The sequence below is a fragment of the Tachysurus vachellii genome, chromosome 2 (genome assembly GCF_030014155.1).
Source record: "Tachysurus vachellii isolate PV-2020 chromosome 2, HZAU_Pvac_v1, whole genome shotgun sequence".
Taxonomy (NCBI): Eukaryota; Metazoa; Chordata; class Actinopteri; order Siluriformes; family Bagridae; genus Tachysurus; species Tachysurus vachellii.
In genome coordinates, this window is record NC_083461.1 from 37,853,102 (window position 1) to 37,880,040 (window position 26,939).

The 26,939-nt window shown below is 39.8% G+C and overlaps 1 protein-coding gene and 1 pseudogene across 2 annotated transcripts; both read left to right on the forward strand.

Moving 5' to 3' along the window:
- Positions 1–3,164: 3,164 nt before the first annotated feature.
- On the forward strand, positions 3,165–8,199 carry LOC132841919 (C-type lectin domain family 4 member M-like). 2 transcript variants are annotated; one of them, XM_060864569.1, is made up of 5 exons: positions 3,165–3,483; positions 5,411–6,328; positions 6,691–6,815; positions 6,943–7,049; positions 7,129–7,373. In XM_060864569.1, exons 1-5 carry the CDS (start codon positions 3,336–3,338, stop codon positions 7,154–7,156), a joined length of 1,326 nt encoding a protein of 441 aa, XP_060720552.1. In that variant the 5' UTR covers positions 3,165–3,335; the 3' UTR covers positions 7,157–7,373. The 2 variants fall into 2 exon arrangements, with proteins under 2 accessions (XP_060720552.1, XP_060720551.1); XM_060864568.1 differs by lacking the exon at positions 7,129–7,373 and adding an exon at positions 7,422–8,199 and having other exon boundaries at positions 3,167–3,483.
- Positions 8,200–17,295: 9,096 nt separating this feature from the next.
- On the forward strand, positions 17,296–20,684 carry LOC132858488 (C-type lectin domain family 4 member E-like; annotated as a pseudogene).
- The last annotated feature ends 6,255 nt before the right edge of the window (positions 20,685–26,939 follow it).

The following is a 26,939-nucleotide window of genomic DNA, read 5'->3' on the forward strand; positions in this document are numbered from 1 at the left end:
GAGGAGTCAGCTGAGGTGGCTCGGGCATCCAAGTTTCGGATGCCTCCTGGAAACCTCCCTGGGGAGGTGTTTCGGGCATGTCCAACCGGGAGGAGGCCCCGGGGAAGACCTAGGACACGCTGGTGGGACTATGTCTCTCGGCTGGCCTGGGAACGCCTTGGTATTCCCCCGGAAGAGCTGGAGGAAGTGTCTGTTGGAGAGGGAAGTCTGGGCGTACCTGCTTAGACTGCTGCCCCCGTGACCTGGCCCCGGATAAGCGGTAGAAAATGGATGGATGGATGGATATTTAAAAAAGTGAAAATAAAACAAAATGAAACAGCGGTTTTCTTCACTCAATAAATGTTCGTACCAAAGAAAAGTTAAAACCATCTATTATCTTCCTGTGTTGTGAGCTGCATTAAAAAGTAGAAGCAAAGAATTCTGTCACAAAAACAGAAGCAATTGCAGGTAAATAGTTATAATAAAAAAAAAAAAAAAAAAAAACAGTAAAAAAATACAGGCATAGTTCAGGCAATCAGCAAACAAATACAACACAGCATTGACTGTTGAATTATTTTTTATATTCTTGTATGGTATTTAATTTTTTGATCATGAGCACACTCCCTGTTATTTCAAACACTGACAGATTCTAAAATGCTTGGTAATTTTGTCTGATTTCACCACCACAGAATAATAAAGTTCTTGAAATACTCTGGATTGAGATGAAGGTCAAACCAAAAGTGTGTTAATGTTAATTAAAAACTATTTCCTGCTAACAAATGAACACGCTGAAACAATGTGGTATACTGCGTAAATGTGTATGTGCCTAATAAAATGGCCAGCGATTGTATACATGAGTATATGATGCAAGTGTATATGGAAACTGGCTAGAATTCAGGGAATTGTGACTTCTGGTGGTTGGACGCAACCTGTGTGACTGTCAGAGTTTTAATAAGCTAGGATTGTAAAGAAAAATAACCTTAGTTATGAGGCCTTTCTATCTGACTCAAGTTTATATTTCATTTTGAGGTTTAACTATTTATTTAATTGAAATTAAATGTTTTTCATTGAAATGGTCTGGATCTAAGGATGGGTACATTTCAGCTCCATATATATTGAAAATAAGAGCTAGAATGATAAACCTATAGAGGGGGAGTGGACAATACACCTCTGGCCACTGAGTAAGAAATAACTTTCACTAAGAAATATTCTTTTGGTGATGAGGTACTGACTTAATGAGAAACACAGCAGATCCTCTGATTCTCTCCTTCAGGTATTGGGGACATGACAAACCATGCCGAAGATGAGGACTGTGTTCTCACAGGTGTAAATTCTGATCATGTGCTGGGCCTGAGCTAATTATCCCTGTATTGATAAGTTTATTTCGATCAGTGAGAAGACAATCTTTAACTGAAATGCTCTATGTGAATTAAAAGCTGTAAATTAAATTTACGTTGTTTTATGTGTAGATCAATGTGCTGAAATATCGTCCCCATCACGGTGTCACCTTTTTTTGTAGTTTACTTTCCCATTCAGGTTTCCCATTCATTTATCTCTGTTTGATTCCTGTAGCTGCCTTTTTATCTATGCAACAGTATTATAAAGCAGTATACTAAACCAATATACTGAACGATTTATGGATTCATTAAGACTGTCATTAATTAAGGATCCTGCTGACAAACATGTTTTCAGACTTCTGCAAGCAGTCAGATGCATGCATGATTTCTGCAGAAGTGACAAAGCTCCACGGCTCTTTAGCTGAGTCTGTACTATGATCCCATTTATACACTTTTATGAACTGCATTTATTGTATGTGTATGAAGGCATACTACAGTATATATGCCTGGTGTAGCTGAAGATGGTAACTGATACACTTTTCAGCATTAGTGATGTGTCTATGGGTCAAAAATTCTTACACAGATTCTGAGTAGCATGACAAAGAAATGCTCACCCCGTGGTTAGGCAATCGCTATTCCTGGAAAAGGCACATGAGTGTAACTTGTTAGGGAACAACGATCTCACCATAGTGATACCTCTCACTTCAACATTCATTCATTCATTTTCTACCGCTTATCCGAACTACCTCGGGTCACGGGGAGCCTGTGCCTATCTCAGGCGTCATCGGGCATCAAGGCAGGACACACCCTGGACGGAGTGCCAACCCATCGCAGGGCACACACACACACTCTCATTCACTCACACACTACGGACAATTTTCCAGAGATGCCAATCAACCTACAATGCATGTCTTTGGACCGGGGGAGGAAACCGGAGTACCCGGAGGAAACCCCCAAGGCACGGGGAGAACATGCAAACTCCACACACACAAGGCGGAGGCGGGAATCGAACCCCGAACCCTGGAGGTGTGAGGCGAACGTGCTAACCACTAAGCCACCGTGCCCCCCTCACTTCAACACCTCACTATTGTGATTTAAATAAGTCAAGCCTTCTTCAAAATGCTCTGTAACAATCACGCAGGTGCAGCTCGATATCATTGACACTCAATTTAACTAAGGCATATTTGCAAGGCATATCCCATTCAGATAGCTTGTGAAAAAAGGACCTCATTTGTTCTGTTTGGGTTATACAGATTCGTGACTCTTCTTTTTGGGTTGTTGAGAGACCCTCATCCAAATGCTGCTTATGCAGCTTCCTACGTTATTGAAATTATTATATATAATAATGTTTAAGCTCTGATAAATGGAAAGAGATGAGCATATTGAGTGTGAGAACATTCCACAAAAGTGTGAGACCAGCAAATACAAAGACATGAACCCTGTGAAAGTGCTGATAAAATAGAATGGCATGACCTTTAATAACATCTTCACTCTTACTTCCTCTATAATTCTCACACACAATTTGGTTTGTTTTATTGTTTTTTTTTTATCAAAAATATCACTTTGTTTGGGTTTGAACTTATAATGGTTAGTTCTGACTTGCGCAAAATAAGTGAGCCATGAATGAGTACATAGCAAGTGTTGAGAATAAGGTGAGACCTAACTCTGATGAAGACTAGATTATAGCTCTCATGACTTTCAGGACTATATAAGGACATATGTAAATTCTGCAAGTCTTCCTGCTCTAAGTGTATTCGGGGAGTGTTTCACACTCACATTAAACACACTTGTGACCTGCATGCATAAAAAAACCCCAACAGGAAATAGGGTTATTTCCCTATACATATACATAACCCTATCCCTATATATACATAATAGCATCATATTCAGTCACTTTGGCAGTGTTTCTTCAGACAGCTACTCTGAATGCAGTTTTAGACAATTATATACCGGTACAAGTACATTTATAAGGACTGATAACTACAGCATTAAAAGATCGGGATTACTGTAAATAGAAGAATGGAGATGAGAGAGCAGATTTTTACAAATGTTGAAGTTACAGCAGATAATAGAGCTAATTCCAGTGACAGCAAGCAATCAAAGGAAGATGTTGAAGACAATTTGCAGACCCAGAGGGCTGGAAGCTTCAAGCATTCTGAGAGCTCAGGTAAAATACATTCACACTCACCGATGTGTGTATGTACTGATCGATTTAATTGAATTTACTTGGAATTGAAATTGAATTCACTTATAATGTAACCATCCAGTAAAAATAAAAATGCGGAAAAAATGTATAATTTAAATAAATGGATTTGTTTTATATTATAAAAGATCTCTAAGTAACTAAAAGCTACAATCAAACACACACACACACACACACACACACACACACACACACACACACACACACCAATGGCAAATACATATACACCGTAACATCAACCCAAGGGGCAAATATCTGTCTTTTCATACATTTCTATATACATCCTTATACACTGTAAACAAAACAATACAAAAATGGTAAAGTTAAATAAGGAATCAATTGATGTTCTTCATAGATAAAACTGATCTAGATCTGATTTTTATCAAAAACTACACATTTCAGTTATGCTCCAATGTAGCCATCATGTTTCATGTTTCAAGTTTATTGTCAGTTGCAGAGCTGTTTACGAGCTGTAAAGATTATATTGACACAAAGCAATGGTTTGAATCCACCATTTTCTGCATGTTTCTAACTGATCAGTAAGCTCTGGGGAAAAATAATAAGCACTAGCATTAATAGTTGTGTCTTTACAGTACCTCTCTCTATCTCTTTCTCTCCCCTCACTCTCCCCCTGCCTCTCTGGCAGTAACTAGCATCTTGCCAGTTTTTCAGTTGATTGAGCAAACACAAACACAGTTATAACTAAAATAAAGGATCTTGTCTATGCCTGTCCTTAGAGACAGAGTGACCCCAGTGTTTCTGAGTGGCCGTTCCCTCTGTGGCTACAGTTCAGATGGCTGCTGAAGGCACCCATCTGGCAGAATGGCAGAAGATCTCTGCTCAGCTGAACTGGCCCTAGAAAAGCCCTGCTTGGTTAGACCAGCCCCAGTGATCACATTTTTCAATCTGGGGTTTGACAACAATGGCACATAGCCTCTATTGAAAGAAGAATTGATTTTTAGAAGAGTTGCTGTTTAAAATAACGATCTGATGCAGTGTGAAAAAGCACTGGATGAAGAGTGTTGAGAATCTATGTGCAAAGGTTTAATTAAGAACCAAACAGGCAATCCAAATGTAATCCAATATTGTGGTCACAAAACAAGAACAATACAGTGGGTAACAGAAAAGCAATCAGGGTTCGGGTGCATGCTCCTTGGCACTAACCCACGATCGTTTCTTGTTTGGAGTAGAGAAGCAAGCACACAAGGTAGGCCAGGGCAGGTTATATGTGCTAGGAGGCTGGGAGTTGCAGTCTGAGAGCTCAGGTAATCTACATTCACACTCACTGATGTGTGTCTGTGCTGATCAATTTAATTGAATTTACTTGGAATTGAAATTAAATTTACTCATAATGTAACCATCCAGTAAAAATAAAAATGCATAAAAAATGTAAAATTTAAATAAATGGATTTGTTTTATATTATAAAAGATCGCTATGTAACTAAAAGCTACAATCAAGAACAAAACAAGGACAATTTGTACAGAAGCAACATCTCAAGACATCAGTGAGGAAATTAAAGCATGGTCACAAATGTGTCTTCCAAAAGGATAATGACCCATGTTTACCTGCAAAGTTGTGGAAAAATCACAAAGCCCTGACCTCAATCCTATAGAAAATTTGTGGGTAGAACTGAACAGTTTTGTTACACCAATTCTGTCTACAGGAATAGGCAAATATTCCAGCAACCTGTTGCAAAATTTTGCTACCCAAAACTTTTATAACAGTCATTCTAACTGATCCAAGTTTGTCTTGAAACATTGTGTGTCATGAAATAAGTTTAATTGTATTTGTTCAAGCTGTATGTAAACTTCTGAATTCACCTATACATTAAAGAAACTATTTTCTTCTCAGTATGAATTTTTAACAACTGATGTACACATTTATTTACAGGAATCAACATGGCAGGGAAGATACTTTACAGACTGACTACAGTGTGTTTGCTGCTGCTGTCTGCAATCACAGTGCTGTGGATCAAATTCAGCATCCTTAATACAGACAAACCCAAGCTGGAGACCAGTCACAACAACTTGACTAAGGAGAGAGACCAGTTACAGACCAGTTACCACACCCTGGTTAAAGAAAGAGACCAGTTACGTACCAGTTACAACACCCTGACTAAAGAAAGAGACCAGTTACAGACCAGTTACAACAACCTGACTAAAGAGAGAGATCAGTTACAGACCAGTTACACCACCCTGACTAAAGAGAGAGATCAGTTTCAGACCAGTTACACCACCCTGACTAAAGAGAGAGACCAGTTACAAACCAATTACACCACCCTGACTAAAGAGAGAGACCAGTTACAGACCAGTTACAACACCCTGACTAAAGAGAGAGACCAGTTACAGACCAGTTACAAAAACCTGACTAAAGAGAGAGACCAGTTACAGACCAGTTACAACACCCTGACTAAAGAGAGAGACCAGTTACAGACCAGTTACAACACCCTGACTAAAGAAAAAAAACAGTTACAGACCAGTTACAACACCCTGACTATAGAAAGAGACCAGTTACAGACCAATTACAACACCCTGACTAAAGAGAGAGACCGGTTACAGACCAGTTACAACACCCTGACTATAGAAAAAAACCAGTTACAGACCAGTTACAACACCCTGACTAAAGAAAGAGACCGGTTACAGACCAGTTACAACACCCTGACTAAAGAGAGAGACCGGTTACAGACCAGTTACAACACCCTGACTATAGAAAAAAACCAGTTACAGACCAATTACAACACCTTGACTAAAGAGAGAGACCAGTTAAAGAAGCAAAATGATGAATGTCAGAAGTTGGTAACTGGTTCGGGTGAGTACATGCTGTTTAGATGGTCAATGTTTGTAACAGAATCCATGGATAAGAAAAGTCAGAGAACATGGATTATTGTTAGGAACTACTAGGACATCATCAAGCACACTGGTAGCACAGCATGGCACGCTTATTCTGGCATCTGTTACTGAGAGCAAATTTCATTCACTGTATACTTTACCTTTAGGAGCAAGAGTATTCCAGCACTCTAGCTTAAGTTCTATGCTGGATTCAGTTTTATGTACTCTACCTGGCCAAAAAAAAGAAAACAACAAGAAGTTAATTGGGTTCCAAACTTTAAACATTAAATTTCTTCTTCTGAATGTATTCATTTATTAATTTATTCATTGAATCCCTCTCAGGATGGACTTCGTTTCAGTCCAGACTTTACTTTATCTCAATTGAGAAGAAGAACTGGGCTGAGAGCAGAGAGGACTGCAGAAAAAAAGGAGCAGACCTGGTGATCATAAACAGCAAAGAGGAACAGGTACTTCTGCATAGTTCAGCATTGTTTTAGTTATAATACAAGACTGTGTGTGTGTGAATATTGAACAAATACATCGAGTACATTGAGTTACCAGATTGCACTGTGATAATCAGGTTTCTGTCACCAGAGTTTTGTGGAAAAGCTCAACAAGAAGCCTGGATATTATATTGGTCTGAGTGACCGTGACACAGAAGGCACGTGGAAATGGGTGGATGGAACAGCAATGATCACTTCGTAAGAGTTTATAGGTTTATATTTATTTTACACTACACTGGATGGTACATTATTCATTAAAATAAATTTTCTTGCTCAGTGTATCTGATGCAGTCGACCTTTTCTGATGAGGACGTGATGGTTCAGTGGTTAAGGCTTTGGATTACTGTTTAGAAGGTCAGGGTTCAAGCCCACAAGCTGCTGAGACATCAACGTTGGGTCCTTGAGCAAGGCCCTTAACCTCACCTGCTCCAGGGGGGCCGTACTATGGCTGACCCTGCGCTCTGACCCCATAATAACCTGGGATATGCGAAAACTTAAAGCATTTCACTGCATGTCTGTGTATGTGACAAATAAAATTAAAATTTGAATTTGAATTCTGTGTTGTTCCAGGTACTGGTCAGATGGGAATGTCTTTTCAGATTCGGAAGACTGTGTTGTAAATGGGTATGATGGAAATACAGGATGGTATGACAGACCTTGCAGTGAAAAGTACTACTGGATCTGTGAATAAATTTCTTAGATATAAACATTAAACTATCATTACTTACAATTACACATATAGCAACTGTAACCATACTACTGTATATAATCAGTAACAACTATATAATCTCCTTTGATTCTAAAAAAATTAGTCAGATCCAGTTCAGAATTATTTTATATGTTAAAAAAGGACATTATGATTAAATGTATGGGAGAAATGTAAGATTTAAATGGAATTAAATTTATTTTAATGAAATAAAATAATATATACTGTATATTTTAACAAAATAATGACCAGCACCTGATGAAGATTTTATAATATAAAGTTGAGTCGATATTCTCTCAACATACAGAAGATTAGAGAAATAAAACCAAAATATTTTGACCTTCATAATTCAGACAATAACTAAATAAAAATATTGCTCTGAAAACGCTTTGGCATCTGGCTGGGAAAAGTATAACTTTAACACTGGTTATATTTCTAATGAATGTAAGTTTTTTTTTTGTTTGTGTTTGCATTCAGTGTGCTGAATAAATGTAAACTCATATGTAGGTTTAAGATTTATGTTGGGGAATTTCACAGCAAAAAACAGAGTATACACAGTATAAAACATCCTTTTTCAATTTGCATATGTGCTGATGGTGAATGGTTTTATTTACATACTCGTGAATAAAATAATAAAAATAAGTGGTGATTATTTGCAATTTTTTTCCTGTCATCTATTTTTCTGTATATAACAAACGATAAAATAATTAAAACAATGAATTAATTAATTTGTCTTATATTTATGTACAGAAATTTTTTTTTTTAAAAAATTAAGGGTTTTACAAAAAAATAAATAAATAAATAAAAAATAACAATAAAATAAAATAAAATCTCAGGAATCTAGATCCGTCACAGCAATAAGGAAAAATTTAAATCTTATTAAATCTGTATATTTACTACCCTCTAGTGTCCAAACGTTATCTGATACCTGCTTGTAGTTATTTAGGGCAAGATAAGAGCAAATTCAACATTAATAATACATCATGTTTTATCATTTCTGTTCATTTCAGTTCATTACAGCAGTTGAGGTTTTGTTCACTTCCAGCCCATGAACAGCAAACAAACCTTTACACGCTTAAGTCCAGGAAAATTTTAAAACCCACCAAATAATCTTGAGGAAATGAGGGGTTTAAAAGGAAACATTCGATTATTTTTAGATTTTTGTCATCATGCTGGATTTCCCTATGGTCCTTGTAAGAGGGCTTTTTTCCTTTCATGTCATGTTATGTCACAATTATTTTCGAAAAAAATTACATGAGCAAACAAACAACATGGTACAGCATTTAATTAGAATTAAAATGCAAAAAAAACAGAAGATATTCATTCATTCATTCATTCATTCATTCATTCATTCATTCTACCGCTTATCCGAACTACCTCAGGTCACGGGGAGCCTGTGCCTATCTCAGGCGTCATTGGGCATCAAGGCAGGATACACCCTGGACAGAGTTCCAACTCATTGCAGGGCACACACACACTCTCATTCACTCACGCAATCACACACTACAGACTAAACAGAAGATATTGAATTTTAAAATATATAAAAATAATCCCTGTTTCACTCCTTTCCTCTCACCTCATGTGTGTTTATTAGACCAAGTTTAAATCTTCTCTACCTGTGTGTTGAAATTGTCAGTGACCCTTTGTGTTGAAGTATGCAGTCTCATTGTCAGTGCCTTTGTCTGTGGATGTATAGATGACCCCGTCACGTCTTCGTCTCCTCCATGCGTAAATAAAACATTTAAACTCTTCTCTAAATCTCTGAGAGCATGACTGTACCTCTGTACTTCCTTACTAAGTGTGTCTTTGAGATTAAATTAACATGCTGCAATTAAAACAGCACTGTGGCTTCTACATGTGTTGACGTGAAGAAAACAGAAGTGAAGATAAGATGTCAACTGTTACCCTTGAAAAGCATTGATGCAACATAAAAAAATAACAGTGTTGTACCATGTGTCATCATCGACTCATGATAATGTACTTACACGTTTATCTGACTTTGCTGTGCGTTTCTGATGGCAATCTTATGCAGAGCTAGCAGATCATACTCGTTGCCATCTCCCCAGCCCATGGAGATTGGACGTCACCTCCTGTCCTCAGCGGAGAAGGAGCAGCGCCGGGCCCACGACCTCTGTCTTTACTGTGGTAAGGCGGGACACTTTGCCTTCTCATGTCCAGCAATAGACAGGGCTCGCCATTGAAGGAGGAGCCCAAGGCGAGCCTCTGGGCCTCTCAAGGCCCATTTTCAGATGAAGAGCCAGGATCAAGAACTAACGCCCCTACCAAATGGGGATTGAGACCAAACCTCTACCCACCATTCTCCAGGTACGGGCCCTGGATGGCCATATCCTCCATTGGGCTCACTACCGTACTAAGCCCCTATTGGTGTCCATTGCCGATGAACACACGGAGTGGATCTCCTTCCTGGTTATTCCCTCAGCCCACGCTGGATTGGATCTAGATTTGTCCAGCGGCCGGGTCCTTGGTTATGGGATTTACTGCCAGGCGCACTGCCTGACCACCTTGACACCCTGCCCATTACTGGTCAAGGATGACCTGCCATCCGACGTCTCTCTGGTGCCTGCTGAATACAGTACCATGATCTGGGCCAAGTGTTCAGTAGAGCTTGTGCTACTTCCCTCCCACCTCATATACCTTGCGACTGTGTCATCGACCTCCTGCCGGGCACTACCCCCCCAGGACCACCTGTACCACTTGTCCAAGCCTGAAAGGGAGGCCATGACCCGGTATGTACAGGAAGGAGTCAGGCATTATCCGCCAGTCATCATCCCCAGCCGGTGTTGGATTTTTCTTTGTAGAGAAGAAGGATGGTACACTACGACCCTGTATCACCATAAAGAATCGCTAGCCGCTGCCACTCATGTCCTCCGCATTTGAACTCCTCCAAGGTGCCACCATATTCACCAGGTTAGACCTTCAGAAAGCCTATCACCTAGTCCTAGCCCCCGGCTCCGCCTTCTTCATCCTCCCTGACTGCAGAAGTTTTTGCATCTTTCTACCAGGAGAAGATTGAGGAAATGACTGGTAAACTACGCCTTAAATTTAAATTTCAATAGCCATCCTTCACCTCAACACATCGATACAAATGCACACATACCTCTCCCCATAGAAACTGTGTCTGTTCCCCGAGCAGTGAGATTAAAAAGTAATTATGTAAGATGATCTCGAAATAATCTTATTGTAATTAGACCAGAAAAATGCCAAAGAAACAAACAAAAACAGTTCCTAAAATTTGGGCTTCTGAACATTAGATCACTTGTACCCAAAGCACTTATCGTAAATGAAATAATCTCAGACAATAGCCTTACTGCATTCTGCCTCACCGAAACCTGGATTAAACCAAATGACTACATCGGTCTAAATGAGTCTACACCATCAGGTTATATCTATAAGCACGAGCCTCGACAGACTGGTCGTGGAGGTGGTGTCGCCACTATCTTTAATGATTGCCTTACTGTTACCCAGAGAACACAGTATAGATTTAAGTCTTTTGAAGTGCTTGTCCTTAATGTTACACTATCGCACACGCACACGAAAAAATCCCTGATGTCTCTTGCGCTAGCGACCGTGTATAGACCACCAGGGCCCTACACCGATTTTCTTAGAGAATTCACAGATTTTCTTTCTGACCTACTGGTTAGCTTTGATAAAGCATTAATTGTAGGAGATTTTAACATTCATGTTGACGACACAAATGATGCGCTAGGACTCACATTCATGGACTTACTAAACTCACTTGGGCTTAAACAAAACGTCACTAGAGCAACTCACCGTCGTAATCATACGCTAGATTTAATAATATCACACAGAATAGATGTCACTGATATAGATATCATTCCTCAAAGTGATGATATCACAGACCATTATCTCATAATGTACACACTACCTGTAGAACAGGCTTACTGTGTTTCACCACATTATCGTCTCGGTAGAACTATTATTCCGACCACTAAAGACAGATTCACAAATAACCTGCCTGATCTGTCTGGACTTCTTGCTGCACCCTTAAACACAGACGATGTAGATGAAATTACTAACAACATAGGCGCTATATTCACTAGCACACTAGACACTGTTGCCCCAATCAGATTACAGAAGGTTAGAGATAAAACGCTTGCACCATGGTATAATAGTCATACTCACACCCTCAAGAGAGAGACCCGTAACCTCGAGCGAAAGTGGAGAAAAACTAAATTAGAGGTTTTTAGAATTGCATATAAGGAAAGTATGTCCAGCTATAGACAGGCTCTAAAAGCAGCCAGGGCTGAGCACCTGAGCAAACTCATAGAAAATAACCAGAACAATCCCAGGTTTTTATTTAGCACAGTGGCTAGACTAACAAAAAACCAAAAATCTGAACACACAATTCCATCACAGTTCAGTAGTGACGATTTTATGAGATTCTTCACTGATAAAATCGAAAGTATCAGGAATAAAATAGGTGACGCTCAACACATAAGAGCAACTAGCATCCCGGTCTCACCTAAGGTTCTAAACACACAACTACATTGCTTTACAAGTACAGGTCAGGAAGAGTTAGTTAAACTTATTACTACAGCTAAATCAACAACTTGTTCACTAGACCCCATTCCAACTAAACTACTGAAAGAAGTGTTACATAAAGCCGGTGAGCCTCTTCTTAATATTATTAACTCCTCGTTATCTTTAGGTCACGTCCCTAAATCCTTCAAGTTGGCAGTTATTAGGCCACTCATTAAGAAACCTAATTTAGATCCTAATGGACTTTCAAATTACAGACCGATTTCAAACCTTCCGTTTATGTCTAAAATACTAGAAAAGGTTGTGTCTGTTCAACTGAGCTCCTTCTTACAGGAGAACAATATCTTTGAAGAGTTTCAGTCAGGTTTCAGTCCCCATCATAGCACAGAAACTGCACTTAAAGTTACAAATGACTTGTTCTTAGCTTCGGACAAAGACTGTATGTCACTATTAGTTCTACTTGACCTTAGTGCTGCATTCGACACTATAGATCACAACATTCTCCTAGATCGCTTACAAAATTACACAGGTATTCATGGACAGGCTTTAAGTTGGTTTAGATCCTACCTGTCTGATCGATACCATTTTGTAGAATTAAATGGTGAATCCTCCAGTTTATTACCAGTTAATTATGGAGTCCCTCAAGGATCAGTTCTAGGACCTCTGCTCTTCTCGATATACATGCTTCCATTAGGGAACATTATTAGAAGACATGGGATTAGCTTCCATTGCTATGCTGACGACACACAGTTATACATCTCATCAAAACCAGATGAAATAACTAAATTGTCGAAATTAACTCAATGCCTTAGAGAGATAAAAGACTGGATGAGCTGTAACTTTCTGTTGTTAAACTCTGATAAGACAGAAACACTACTTATTGGCCCAAAAACTAGTACACAGAAACTCTCACAACTTAATTTCCAATTAGATGGATGTACTGTTACTAGTAGCTCGACAGTGAAAGACCTGGGTGTTATATTAGACAGTAACTTGTCTTTTGAAAATCACGTCGCCCAAACCACAAAAACAGCCTTCTTCCACCTCAGAAATATTGCCAAGCTGAGAAACATCCTGTCTGTATCTGATGCTGAGAAGCTAGTTCATGCTTTCATGACCTCTAGACTGGACTATTGTAATGCATTACTAGGTGGTTGTCCTGCATCTTTAATAAATAGGCTACAGTTAGTCCAAAATGCAGCTGCCAGAGTTCTCACTAGGACAAGAAAGTATGACCATATAACCCCAATTTTATCATCTCTACACTGGCTACCTGTTAAGTTTAGAATTGATTACAAACTGCTGCTACTTACGTACAAGGCTCTTAATGGTTTAGCTCCCATGTATCTAACTAGTCTTCTAACACATTACAATCCTTCACGCTCTCTGAGATCACAAAACTCAGGACTCCTGGTAGTCCCCAGAATATCTAAGTCTACTAAAGGTGGAAGAGCGTTCTCTTATTTAGCTCCCAAACTTTGGAATAGTCTTCCTGATAGTGTTCGGGGCTCAGACACACTTTCACAGTTTAAATGTAGATTGAAAACTCATCTCTTTAGTCAGGCGTACACATAATACATCCCATAAATATTGTGCACTATCACACTAGACTTGCACATTCTTATGAACAGCAGATATGTTAATCCCTATGCACTGCTCTTCTCTTCTCTTTTTCTACCCATGCTGAGACACCCATGCTAAGATCGTCTTCCGTGCGTTGAAATTTTTGGACCTCCACTGAGACAAGGCTGACTCTGTGAGAACCCTGAGACATCTACAGATCTACCGGCTCCAGTTGGACTCTGTGATACTTGTATATTTGTAACCACACCATCTAGTGTCACCCATATGAGGATGGGTTCCCCTTGAGTCTGGTTCCTCTCAAGGTTTCTTGCTTTACCAATCTAAGGGAGTTTTTCCTTGCCACTGTTGCCTGAGCCTCAGACTTGCTCATTGGGGACAAATACACATACACACATACATACATACATACATACACACTGTGAACTGTATATATCTTGAATTTTTATTATATTAATTCTTTATACTTCTCCTTATGTTTATCTTTTGTTTTATGTTTATGTTCTGTAAAGCTGCTTTGTGACAATGTCCATTGTAAAAAGCGCTATACAAATAAACTTGAATTGGATTGAATTGAATTGAAATCTGCTGGACCTTCACTTCAGCCCCGACATGGTCAACCACAAGACTCTCTTGTCCACCCTCAGGAGTCTTGGGATTTGCGGATCAGCTGGGGAATGGTTCGCTTCCTACCTGGAAGGACTATGATATGCTGATGATACACAACTTATCTTCTCTTTCCCACCCTCAGATACCACAGCTTCTGATCGGATCTCAGCATGTCTGGCAGAAATTTCATCATGGATGACTGCTCATCAGTTAAAGCTCAATCCTAGCAAAACTGAACTGCTGTTCATCCCAGGTGATACATCACCAGGTCATGATCTTGCTATATCTTTGCACAACGACCTGATCTCCCCTTCAGCCACAGCTCGCAACCTTGGGGTAAGCATGGACAATCAACTGTCCTTTTCCTCTCACGTTGCTAATGTGACTCGCTCATGTCGGTTTCTTCTCTACAACATTAGACGGATTCGGCCACACAGGCTGCTCAGGTACTTGTTCAGTCTCTTGTCATTTCTAGACTGGATTATTGCAACGGACTGCTGGCAGGTATACCTATGAACGAAATCCATCCTCTGCAAATGATCCAAAATGCAGCTGCCCGGCTAGTCTTCAACCTGCCAAAGTTCTTGCATACCACACCGCTGCTGCGATCCCTCCACTGGCTTCTGGTAGCTGCACGCATCAGATTCAAAACACTGATGCTGGCCTACAAAGGCAAAAATGGACAAGCTCCCTCTTCCCTCAAAGCCCTCATCGCTCCTCGCACTGCACCCCACACCCTCCGATCTACCAGCACTGCTTGACTGGTTCCACCATCTCTCAGGGTAAGAGGCAAGTATACTACAAGACTCTTTTCTGTTCTGGCACCAAGGTGGTGGAATGAACTTCCCCTAGAGGTCCGGACAGCTGCGTCACTGTCTATTTTCAAGCGGCGGTTGAAGACCTACTTATTCAGGAAACACTTCAACTAGCACTTCTTTCCTTATCTTTTGCATTTAAAAAAAAACAAAAAAACAAAAAAAAAACTTTGACACTTTTTCATTGTAACTTTGAACAAATGTTTTAAACTCATGGTATCTTAAGTATGTAACCTAGTGAGCCAGCATTAATCTATTCAATGTTAGAGATTTAAGCACATGTAAGTCGCTCTGGATAAGGGCTTCTGCCAAATGCTGTAAATGTAAATGTAGTTCGTATCAGAGAGTGTGACGAATGGAAGACCACATTCAACACTCCCACTAGTCATTATGAGTACCTGGAGATGCCATTCGGCCTCACTAATGCCCCAGCAGTGTTCCAGGTGCTTGTAAACGACATCTTATGGGATATGCTAAATCTGTTCATGTTTGTTTACCTTGGCGATATCCTCATCTTTTCCCGTACACCCGAGGAACGCACCCATCATGTCCGTGCAGTACTTCAGAGGCTTTTACAGAAACAATTATATGTGAAGGCTGAGAAATGTGAGTTCCATGTCACAAAAACTACCTTCTTGGGCTTCATTCTGGCGGAAGGGAATTTTCGGATGGATCGAGGCTGTTAGGGATTGGCCTCAACCCGGGACATGTAGGCATCTCCAACAGTTCTTGGGGTTTCCCAATTTTTATTGGCGATTCATCCGGGGCTAGAGCTCAGCTGCAGCACCCTTGCACCAGCTAACTTCCCCACTTAAACCCTACTCTTGGGGACCTCACGCCGAGCAAGCCTTCAAGAAACCTAAGCAGCTTTTCACCTCTGCCCCATCCTCACCTTGCCAGATTCCACTCGACAATTTGTGGTGGAGGTTGATGCGTCAGATGCCAGTGTTGGGGTCAAAGGGACCCCAAGACAATAAACATCACCCTTGTGCCTGCTTTTCCTGTCGTGTCTCCCCGTCCAAATAGAACTACACCATTGGCAAACGTGAGTTACTGGCTGTCAAACTCGCCCTGGAGGAAAGGCGTCACTGGTTGGAGGGAGCTGAACAACCTTTTTTGGTCTGGATGGACCACAAGAACCTCGAGTACCTTCGGACAGCCAAGAGGCTGAAACCCCGACAGGCTCGTTGGGCACTCTTCTTTCAGAGGTTCAACATTGCGCTGTCCTATCAGCCAGGGACGAAGAACGGGAAGCCAGATGCTCTCTCTCGTCAGTTCTCCCCCGATCCCATCAAGGCCACAGCTGAACACATTCTTCCTCACTCCGTTGCTATTCGGGCGCTTCGACTAGGGATCGAGAGAAGAGTTCAGTAAGCCAGTTCTATCCTGCCTATTCCTACTGACTGTCCAGAGGGCAAACTCTATGTTCCAGATCACCTCTGGTCTCAAGTTCTCCAGTGGTATCACAATTCCCAACTTTTCTGTCACCCCAGGTTCCCTTGGACCTTATCGGTTCTCCAGCAACAGTTCTGGTGGCCCTCACTCAGACGTGATGCTCGGGACTTTGTCGCGGCCTGTCCAGTATGTGCTCAACACAAGAGTTCTCGATCTCTCCCATCCGGCCTCTGCCAATTCCTTGCAGACCATGGTCACATATCTCATTAGATTTCTTCACCAGTCTCCCTCTTTCCGATGGCTTCTCCAGGCTCTCATCTCCGATGGCTTTCAGGCTGCCTATGGCTATCAACCCCCATTGTTCTTAACTCAGGAGCTGGAAGCCTTGGTTCCTTCAGCCTTGGCCATTGTGAGACGCTGTTGTCGAGTCTGGAGGAGAGCTCGCCTCGCCTTGCTTAAATCCTCCCAGAGCTACGCTCGGGGGCCAACCGCAGGTGCCACCCCGCTCCTCCTTACCGTGTCGGACAATGGGTGTGGCTTTCCGCTAAAGACCTCCCTTTGAAGCTGGCATGCAGGAAGCTTTCTCCCCGGTTCGTTGGTCCGTTCCCCATATCCAAGGTGATAAATCCGGTTGCGGTCCGGCTCAAGCTCCCCTTGTGCACATCCACCCCACTTTTCATGTTTCCAGACTGAACTTTGCCCTGATTATGTTATCAATATATATATAAATTCATTAAAAATGTGAAGAATTCATGAAAAATGTCCTTTTTTGGATTTTGCCCTGCGTTTGAACATCGGGACTAGTGGTGAGCGCAGAATGAAGATGAGTCAGGCAGTAAATGCAAAAGCAGGAGTTAATGCAAATCACTCGGATGATTATGAGAATGAGCTGAAATTGGAGAGTCGCTGTAACAAGAACAAACAGGATCCTGCGAACACAGGTGAAGAGAGCACACACACACTTACTATTAACACACAGTGGATTTTTATGTGGAAATCAGCTGAAGAAATGTTTTTTTATTGGTTGAGTTCATACTGACATAATAGGTGCCTCTACACATTCTATATCAAGACATGTCTTTTGGATTCAGATTGCTTAGGCAGATTGCTGTTCTATAACCATAGATCATACTGTAGCTCTGGCTGTTTTTTGACACATCACATAATTATTTTAACACACTTATACATTAACATTTCTAAAGTAATAACACAGGGACTTCTTTATTATCAACCACTGTTCTAATTTTAAGAATTGCACTTTTACTGAATTACACAGAATTACAGTTTCATGCGTATGTTGGCTGATATGTCATGGTTATTGCCGAAATCAGTGCTAAACTACATTACCCACCAGCCCCAGCGAGTCACATGGCCATGTCACCATGTCACTGATCACTAATCCCTGCTTCATGTTACTCCTTATTAACACTGACGTTTATTATCTTTCTGTGAATAAATGAAAGCTTTCTTTGTTGTTGTTTTAGTGTATATTTAGTGTGTATCGTTATCTCATAGTCTACATGATTTAACTCAGATTTTCTGTTTAGTTTCATGGTTGTTGAGTTCACAGTCCCTGACATGAAGAAACACACAATGATGCTTTAACACTCAGAGCTCAGTAGAGAGATATGATCTATGTAGCGTAGAAATCCAAGTCTTCTCATTCCTAGAATCTCAGAATGTCAGTGTATGTGACTGCTGGTGGATTTTAGGGGGGTCTGGCGAGGAGGTTTTGATGCTCACGTGTTCACCTACACCACAGGTGATGATTTTAAGATCACACAGGAAGCCAGGCCTCCTGTCAGACTTAAACAACAGCTACTATTGGTCTTGCAGAATGCTTGGAGCACTCAGTATATTCACTCAGGAACTGACAACATAGTTTTAGGACATTTAGGGACTAGAGCAGGACATACTGTATAGTACAATGAGGTAACATAATTATTTGAAGTGGTAATTAAGTCCATAGTATGGGATCAAGATCAGCAAAAGGAGCGGCATTGCTGTTATCTTCACAGCTTATCACACAAAGAAGCCACAGCGCTTCACTTCCTTTACTGGCAGAAGCATATTAATTTAATCTCATAGTGAACACACAACACACTCGATTAAAGACGTCCAGCAGGACAGTTGTGTTCTCAGTGTTTTAGTGAAAAGTTTATATTTAAAAAATGTTTCATTTATGCACAAAGGAGACGAAGGGAGACGATGACGAGGATGTGACGGTGGTCATCTATACAACCACAGATGATTTTGAAGGCACTGACACTGAGGACATCAACACAAAGAGTCACAAACAAATTCAACGCACAGGTAGATAAGATTTAAACTTGATCTAATAAACAAACAAGTGTGAATACGACTTTTGTTAATTTCTTAATTATTTTACAGTAGTGTATATTTATTATTGAAATATTAAGTTACTATAGAATAATAACTTTAATACCTTTTAATCTCAACCTCAAGAGTTAATGTATGGAACAAACAGCTCTGTGACTCACAGCCAAAATATTATGACACACATGAATCATGAATATTTAAATAAACTGAAGTCCATTGAATGTATTTTTACTTTTTTTTTTTTTTTTTTTTTTTTACAGTCGATGCTGTACAGCTGTATACAGCGGATCTTTAGAAAACTTTTTATGCTCTGATTTGCATAAAGAAATGATCTAAACTCACCATATATGGTAAACGATGTGGTTATCTGTAAGGATACATTTATTTACCATTTATGGAAGGAGTCTTCAGTGTCTGACACAGGAAGTGTGGTTTTCTTATAATGACGTCTAAGTGTTTTTTTTTTTTATTTCAATATAAATAAAGAAAGAAGCTGGAGAGAGAATGTTTATAGCTGCTAAATCAGAAGCTAAATTAATTGTACTATCATGCATGTATTTTAAAATAATCAACACCTCTGTCACAGTAACTCTGTGCCATGCATTTTGTATTAGGAAGAGAGACAAGTACAGTTTGTGTGCTGCTGCTGTGTGTTTTCCTGCTGAGTGGTATCATAGTGCTGGGGATCAGATTCAACATCCTGAACACAGAAAACAAGCAGCTACAATCCAGTTACAGCAACCTGACCCTGAATCTAGAGAGAGAGAAGTTACAGAGGGATAAAGAGGAATTCCTGAGGCTTTCTAAACAGGGTGAGTCAATCATAATCCTGCACAAATCTTTTAAGTGCCTTAACAATGTAGTTACATAACAGTTTGATTTCAAACATGTCTAAATATCTGCATCATTTCAAACACTGAAGGATTCTAAGATGTTGTTTTCTAAAATACTTGGCAAATTAGTCTAATTTCACTATTCAGACAAAATCATAAAAGTTCTTATAATACTCTGGAGTGAGAAGAAAGTCGAATCAAAAGTGCAAGAATGTTAATAAGAAATTATGAACTGCTAACAAGTGATCATGCAGGAGCAATATGATTGACCAGTGATTGTACATCACAGTGTTAATATGAAGTGTGAAAAACATCTACAATTCAGGGAATTGTGATTGTGACCTCTGGTGCTTGGAGAGAACCTGAAAAAAGATAACACAAAAACAAGACAGTCAGAATTAAAAGAAGAAAAAAAAACATAATAATAATTCTTCATCTTTTTTTATCGAATCAGTCTGGATCCAGGATGGATATTTTTCAGCTCCAGTGTTTATTACACCTCTTATGAACATAAGACCTGGACTGAAGCCAGAATGGACTGCAAACGAAAAGATGCAGAACTGGTGATCATAAACAATGAAGAAGAACAGGTGAGAGAGAGAGAGCGAGAGAGAGAGAGAGAGAGAGAGAGAGAGAGAGAGAGAGAGAGGGACTCTTTATTTATTATATTTTATTCAAACCCCAACAGGAGTTCATCAGTAAATTGCTGTACAGCAGAAAAGACTTTATTGGTCTAAATGACAGACACACTGAGGGAATGTGGAAGTGGGTAGATGATACACCACTGACCACTGGGTAAGAAATCACTAAACTGAATTGTTCTCATGGTGATGAGTTACTGACTGACTGAGAAACACTGCAGATCCTTCTGATTCTCTCCTTCAGGTATTGGAGACACGGTGAACCGAACAGTAATGCAGGAGATGAGGACTGTGTTCTCACAGGTGTAAACTCTGATCCTGTCTAGACCTGGGCTGATTTTCCCTGTGATCATAAGTTTATTTGGATTTGTGAGAATAAAATCCTTTACTAATGAAAATCTGTGTAGATCAGCGTGTTGTATCTGAAAAATACTCACCATCATGGTGTTGCCTGCTTTTCTCTTCTATCTTATTTACACATTCAGGTTTGTTTTAGGAAATGGTACAGATGTTTTACAGCTGTGATGTAGATAAAGAGTTAGTTTAGTGGTTTGGGCTACTGATCAGATGCTTGTGAGATCAAATCCTAGCACCACCAAGCTGCTAGATCTGGGGCCCTTTTGCAAGTCCCTGAAATCATCTGCTTCATCTGCTCAGCTGTATAAATTATATAAATGCAAGTTGCTCTGGATAAGTGTGTCTATTGAATACCATAAATATAAACTGGAATTTAAAAGCATGAATATACAGTAAATGTGGTTTAATCTGATTAATCATCTTGTTCTGTTTCAACAAAATTTGGGTCAGTGGTGGCTCAACTGGCCCTGGGTTGTTGATCGGAGGATCGGGGTTCAAGGCCCAGCACAGCCAAGCTGCCACTGCTGGGCATTTGGGCCCTCAACCATCCCTGCTCCAGGGGTGCTGTATCATAGCTGCCCCTGCCCCTGCATTCTGACCCCAACCTCCTCAGTTGGGGTATGTGAAGAAAAGAATTCCACTGTGCTGTAATGCATATGTGGTGATAATAAAGGCTTCTATGCCCCGTTCTTCTAAATGACTCAGTTCACTCAACATTATATCCGGCCTTCTTGTGACATTCTTCTGTCTTTTTGTTTTTTGGAAATGCTACAAAATCATAGGGAAAGAAACACCTGAACAGAAAACGAATAATCAGTGTACCACAATTCAATCCTCTCTGCTTGGTTCCTTCTTTCTATCTATGAAACACATTTGTTAAGCATTAAAACAATATATGTTTTGTACAATATACTTACTTAAATAATAGTTATTTATTGATTTCTTGGGATTCATTAGAACTGCAGACTTATGAAGTGCATTAAAACATTAATAAACTGACACACTGCAAAACTGTAAATTCGTGTGTATTAGACATGATAAAAACAAATATTTTCATCATAGAGTAAACGGATCAAGGGAAAGGACCTCATTTGTTTCTCCAGGTGCTTTGGAACTCCCACAGTTATCAGCCTTGGTCACATCATGCTAACAGAGATTATTATTATTTTTTTTTTTTTTTTTTTTTTTTTTTTTGCTCAAGATGGCGGCGTGCACACAACGCGAGGCCCAGTGTCTCTCCAGATTTTGCGATTTAGTAGCAATTTCTACATCAACAGCAAGTTTATTCACTCAGAACAGGTTTGCACACATTTCATACTGCTGACATGCATTATTAGACATCGGCCACAATTACAGATACGGGCTTTCAACCAACTTTGAACTCCCTCGGGAAATCGCACGAACACCGCAGACCTCTGATCCAGCTCAGCTGACAGCGAGACCTCAGCGCCGGCGCCGAGACCGTAAACAAAGGAGGGGGAATGAGGCGGCATCAGGGCTAGGCTAAGGCTAAACACACATCAACCATCGATTCCAAGCATCTTCCTTGCTACAGATGTGGCCTTTAAAAAGCCCGTCTCGGGGAGAAGAAAGCCGTTTTCTTCTTTTTAAGAAGAGTTTTCTTAAGAATTAAGAATAAGTTTTCTTCTTTTTTAAAATGCTGTAAATATCTTTTTTAATGTTGTATGATACAACGTTGAAACACATGGTGAATGGTAAACGGTTGGAAAGGGTCAATAAAATACATGTTTTATGACATTGTAATTTGTGAATCATTCATTCATTCATCTTCTACCGCTTATCCGAACTACCTCGGGTCACGGGGAGCCTGTGCCTATCTCAGGCGTCATCGGGCATCAAGGCAGGATACACCCTGGACGGAGTGCCAACCCATCGCAGGGCACACACACACACTCATTCACTCACGCAATCACACACTAGGGACAATTTTCCAGAGATGCCAATCAACCTACCATGCATGTCTTTGGACCGGGGGAGGAAACCGGAGTACCCGGAGGAAACCCCCGAGGCACGGGGAGAACATGCAAACTCCACACACACAAGGTGGAGGCGGGAATCGAACCCCGACCCTGGAGGTGTGAGGCGAACGTGCTAACCACTAAGCCACCGTGCCCCCCAATTTGTGAATCATTCAGAAAAAAATTTAAAAACTAATTTTATGAGAATACTTATATTTAAAAATGTAAAAAATGTAATTGATCGAGTTAAATAGACACATGCAAATAAATCATCTTTGTACCTTTTTTCCCTTTTTCAAAACAAATGCCCTTTTGGTAAATATTTTAAACAGTCAGTGATATAATCAGAACAGAGAAACAAAAATGAAAATGACAAATTAAGAGATTTTATTAAGTTACTTTAATCATTTATTTTAGAGATATTTATAGAAATATCTCTAAAATCATTTATTTTAGAGATACAGTGATGCCTCGAGATACGAGTGCTCTGACATATGAATTTTTTGAGATACGAGCTGTGATTCGACCAAATTTTTGGCTTGAGATACGAGCAAATTTTTGAGATACAACCATCCGAGCTGCCGCGGTCAAAACAAAGATCCCCAACAACCACGTGTGCTCTGTTTCCCCGCCTCAGCTTCCCGCGTCTCACTCGGTTAAAGCCGCCTTTACACTGCACACAACAAACGACGGCCGATAAACCGGAAGTCATTCATTTCCTATGGAGAGTCGCAAAGGCTCTGCGTGAGGTGCCGACCATCCGCGGATTCGTAATTTTCGGATCCGTTTTGAGCATTGGACCTGTTAAAAAAATTTAACTTGTGCAACTACACCGCATCCGATATACCGACCGGACAGGTTTTTATTAAAACAACCGGCAGATGTTAGTGAGGAAAGAGTGACAAAAAAAGGCAAAAACAAGTGAAGAGAAAGAGATATTCAAAAGAGAATTTCAGTTCTGTCAGGACCACTTTGTCAAAAGAGAATTTATTAGATGACATGCATACAGTTAGTGTTGGCGGTATGGTTCTGTTCTGGACAAGAATCCACGCGCCCGTCCGTGCGCAAGGACAGAGCGGAGAAAGCAGCGAAAATAGAATAGACCTCCCGTATAACAGAACCACTAATCATGCATAGTATTAGATATGCTTGCTTACGCGTTTTTGGAAAGTAATAAATGAATGAATTGATAAATAAATAATTAAATAATTAGAGAGAGAGGGATAGAGAGAGAAAAATATGTGGAGATTTATGACGTAAACTGGTACAACGAACACAGGTTCCGGCATGGTGGAGTCGGGGTTGGAGGAGGGAGTTTAGATTGCAGCACTAAAAGCTCTAGAAAGCGGCTCAATGAATGGGAATTTAAATTGTCGGGTAATATGGATGTCGTAACCGGATTGGTGCGCGTTGTGGACAGCTGATTAACAGCTGATGCACGCTTGACGACGTGGCCTGCTAGAACTGACACGATGCTTGATTTAAGTTCGTTAATTTTAGTGAAGTTTAGTTAAGTTCCATTTAAGTGTAAAGTAGCATTAAGAGTGTACAGTAGCGAGTAAGTGAACGAAAGCGAAAGTGTAATTCCTCCTAACTCCTCCTCCTGTTTACTCCTCCCTCAACCTCCGTGCGCATCTTCCGTAAAGTAAAACCAGTTTATTTTTTTAACATTCTCTATTATTACTGTATGTTTTTATACAATATTTGTCATTTATAAATACAGGTACTGTACATGTTTCATATTCAAAACACAAACAAAACAACGGACTGGAATTTTGCGAGCTGGAACGGATTAATGGGATTTCAATTAATTTAAACGGGGAAAATTGTTTTGAGATACGAGCAATTTGAGATACGAGCAAAGTCACGGAACGAATTAAACTCGTATCTCGAGGTATCACTGTATTTATTTTATATCATTTTTACATTTTTATTTTATATCATTTTTACAGCTGTTTATGATAATCAAAAAACAAACAGTATATCTGTATCTGTTGTATTAAAACTGATAAAATTTCCTACAGGTGGATCACATCAGGTGTAAATTATTAGAACATTGATACAGAGCATTTTGAAGATGGCTTGTCTTATTTGAACCTCAGATATGTGGTTTGGTTTGCTCTTAATTGTTGAAGTGAGAGGTTTCACCATGCTGAGATCCAAAGAGCTCTCTGAGACAACAATATTCTCAGAAAGAATATTGTTGATGCTTATGAGTCTGGTATGGGATATAAAAAGAATTAGTAATCAGCGATTCCACTGGCCGGAAATCATTTACAAGTGGAGAACATTTAAAACAACATGGCGAGGGCAGGACATCACACCAACACTAACTAGTTAGGGTGTCCTTACTTTTTCCTTAATTGAAAAACTCATTTTTGTTGATTTATTTTTGTTTACATTTAATGACATCACTTTCATTTACAGGTACAAATTAAAACTCACTCACTCACTCACTCACTCATTTTCTACCGCTTATCCGAACTACCTCGGGTCACGGGGAGCCTGTGCCTATCTCAGGCATCATTGGACATCAAGGCAGGATAAACCCTGGAAGGAGTGCCAACCCATCACAGGGCACACACACTCTCTCATTCACTCACACACTCACACACTACGGACAATTTTCCAGAGATGCCAATCAACCTACCATGCATGTCTTTGGACCGGGGGAGGAAACCAGAGTACCCGGAGGAAACCCCCGAGGAAACCCCCGAGGAACGGGGAGAACATGCAAACTCCACACACACAAGGTGGATGTGCGAATCGAACCCCCAACCCTGGAGGTGTGAGGCGAACGTGCTAACCACTAAGCCACCGTGCCCCCAAATTAAAACAAGATTAGAAATTGCCATGTTGACCTTTCTTAATAAAGAACTGAATAGTTAATGGGGTGTCAATTTAATTTAGTTAATTTTTTCACATGACTGTAGCTGTAACTGAATTACATTTGACTTACATTACATTACACTGAATTGTAGTGCAGATCTACAGTACAAGGAACTTCTACTTACAAGTGTATTATTTAAGGACGTGATCATTGGGACTTTTACAGCATTTAGAACAATTTGTTTTCAAGGAATCAAATGTACACCTTTTCCCACTCAGCCCACATGTATTCAAACATCTAAAGAATAAAAGCAGATGATCAAACAGGTTTACATATCACGGGACTTTACAAGTAGTGCTACTTTTTTGTGTGTTCTATCGTTTTGGTCTGCACAACCTGTTTTAGCAAAAGGTAATGTTTGAGCTGATGAGGCAGGACACAAGGGTGTAAGATCAATGTGTAATTTATCAAGCATAATCCATGTGTGTTTTTTTTTAATTAAATATTTTATTAATTAAAGAAACTGTTTATTTACTCTCTTGCAATAAAGTTATCAATAAATACAGTATTCATGGTTCCAGAAGTGTCATTAGGCAGTAATGCAACCTGTAAAAGAAAGATATGATTTTATTTACAGTATGTTAATTTTGTTGTTATTCTCATGCACCAAAATCAACTCTGTTGCATCTCATATGTGTTTCCTGTTTAGCTTATTTTCTGTCCTATAATTTGGAGCAGAGCAATAAAACCTCTCCTGTCTGATGCATCTTGGATTACGTTGTCTTTGCTTCTTTTCTTTACATACAGTAGCACATGCAAACATTTTTTACAGACTTTTATTGAGCATATTTACAGCTCATAGCAGTAAAGACATTTATTATAACCCCTGAGATACAGAGTTCCTAAGCATTCAAATATTTGTATCTAAATGGGAACACACTTCATTTGCATTTTCTTCATTAAAAAAAAATTGTGGATCAATAATTTTGAAACATGGTAATTGTCTTATAAAAAATTATTCCTCACAATTGGCATGTGCTTTGATGCCCAACTTGTTGGTACTCTCATAGAAGCAGTGGTTGCCACGGCCCACATCATACACGCCTCGTCTCTTGCCTTACATAAACACAATGAGCATGAGGAAATTCAATACATTTATACAATCTCAAGATCTTTGTAAAAGTGTTACATGCATTCTATATTTGTTCAAATACATATGCACTAGCTGCTGTGTAGAAATTATTTATGTACCCAGAGCAGTAACACAAAAATCTGCTGCAGTATGTCAAGAGAAAGTAGAATGCCTGCAGTACCATAAATAGCCATAGGAGGGAGCACCCTCAAACACCAATGAATATAACGAAGTGCCTGATTTTATGAAATTCACACACCAAAAGTTTTAAAATAAATTTTAATTTTAGTCCTGTTACATATATACAGTGCATATAGTGAAATATGGTGGAAAATTGCAATATGAGTTC

Excerpts from the sequence above, each read along its gene's own strand:
- LOC132841919 (XM_060864568.1), top strand. The coding sequence starts at position 3,336 with ATGGAGATGAGAGAGCAGATTTTTACAAATGTTGAAGTTACAGCAGAT. Across the intron at positions 3,484-5,410 it reads CAAGCATTCTGAGAGCTCAG|GAATCAACATGGCAGGGAAG; the intron begins GTAAAATACATT and ends ATTTATTTACAG. Across the intron at positions 6,329-6,690 it reads GAAGTTGGTAACTGGTTCGG|GATGGACTTCGTTTCAGTCC; the intron begins GTGAGTACATGC and ends AATCCCTCTCAG.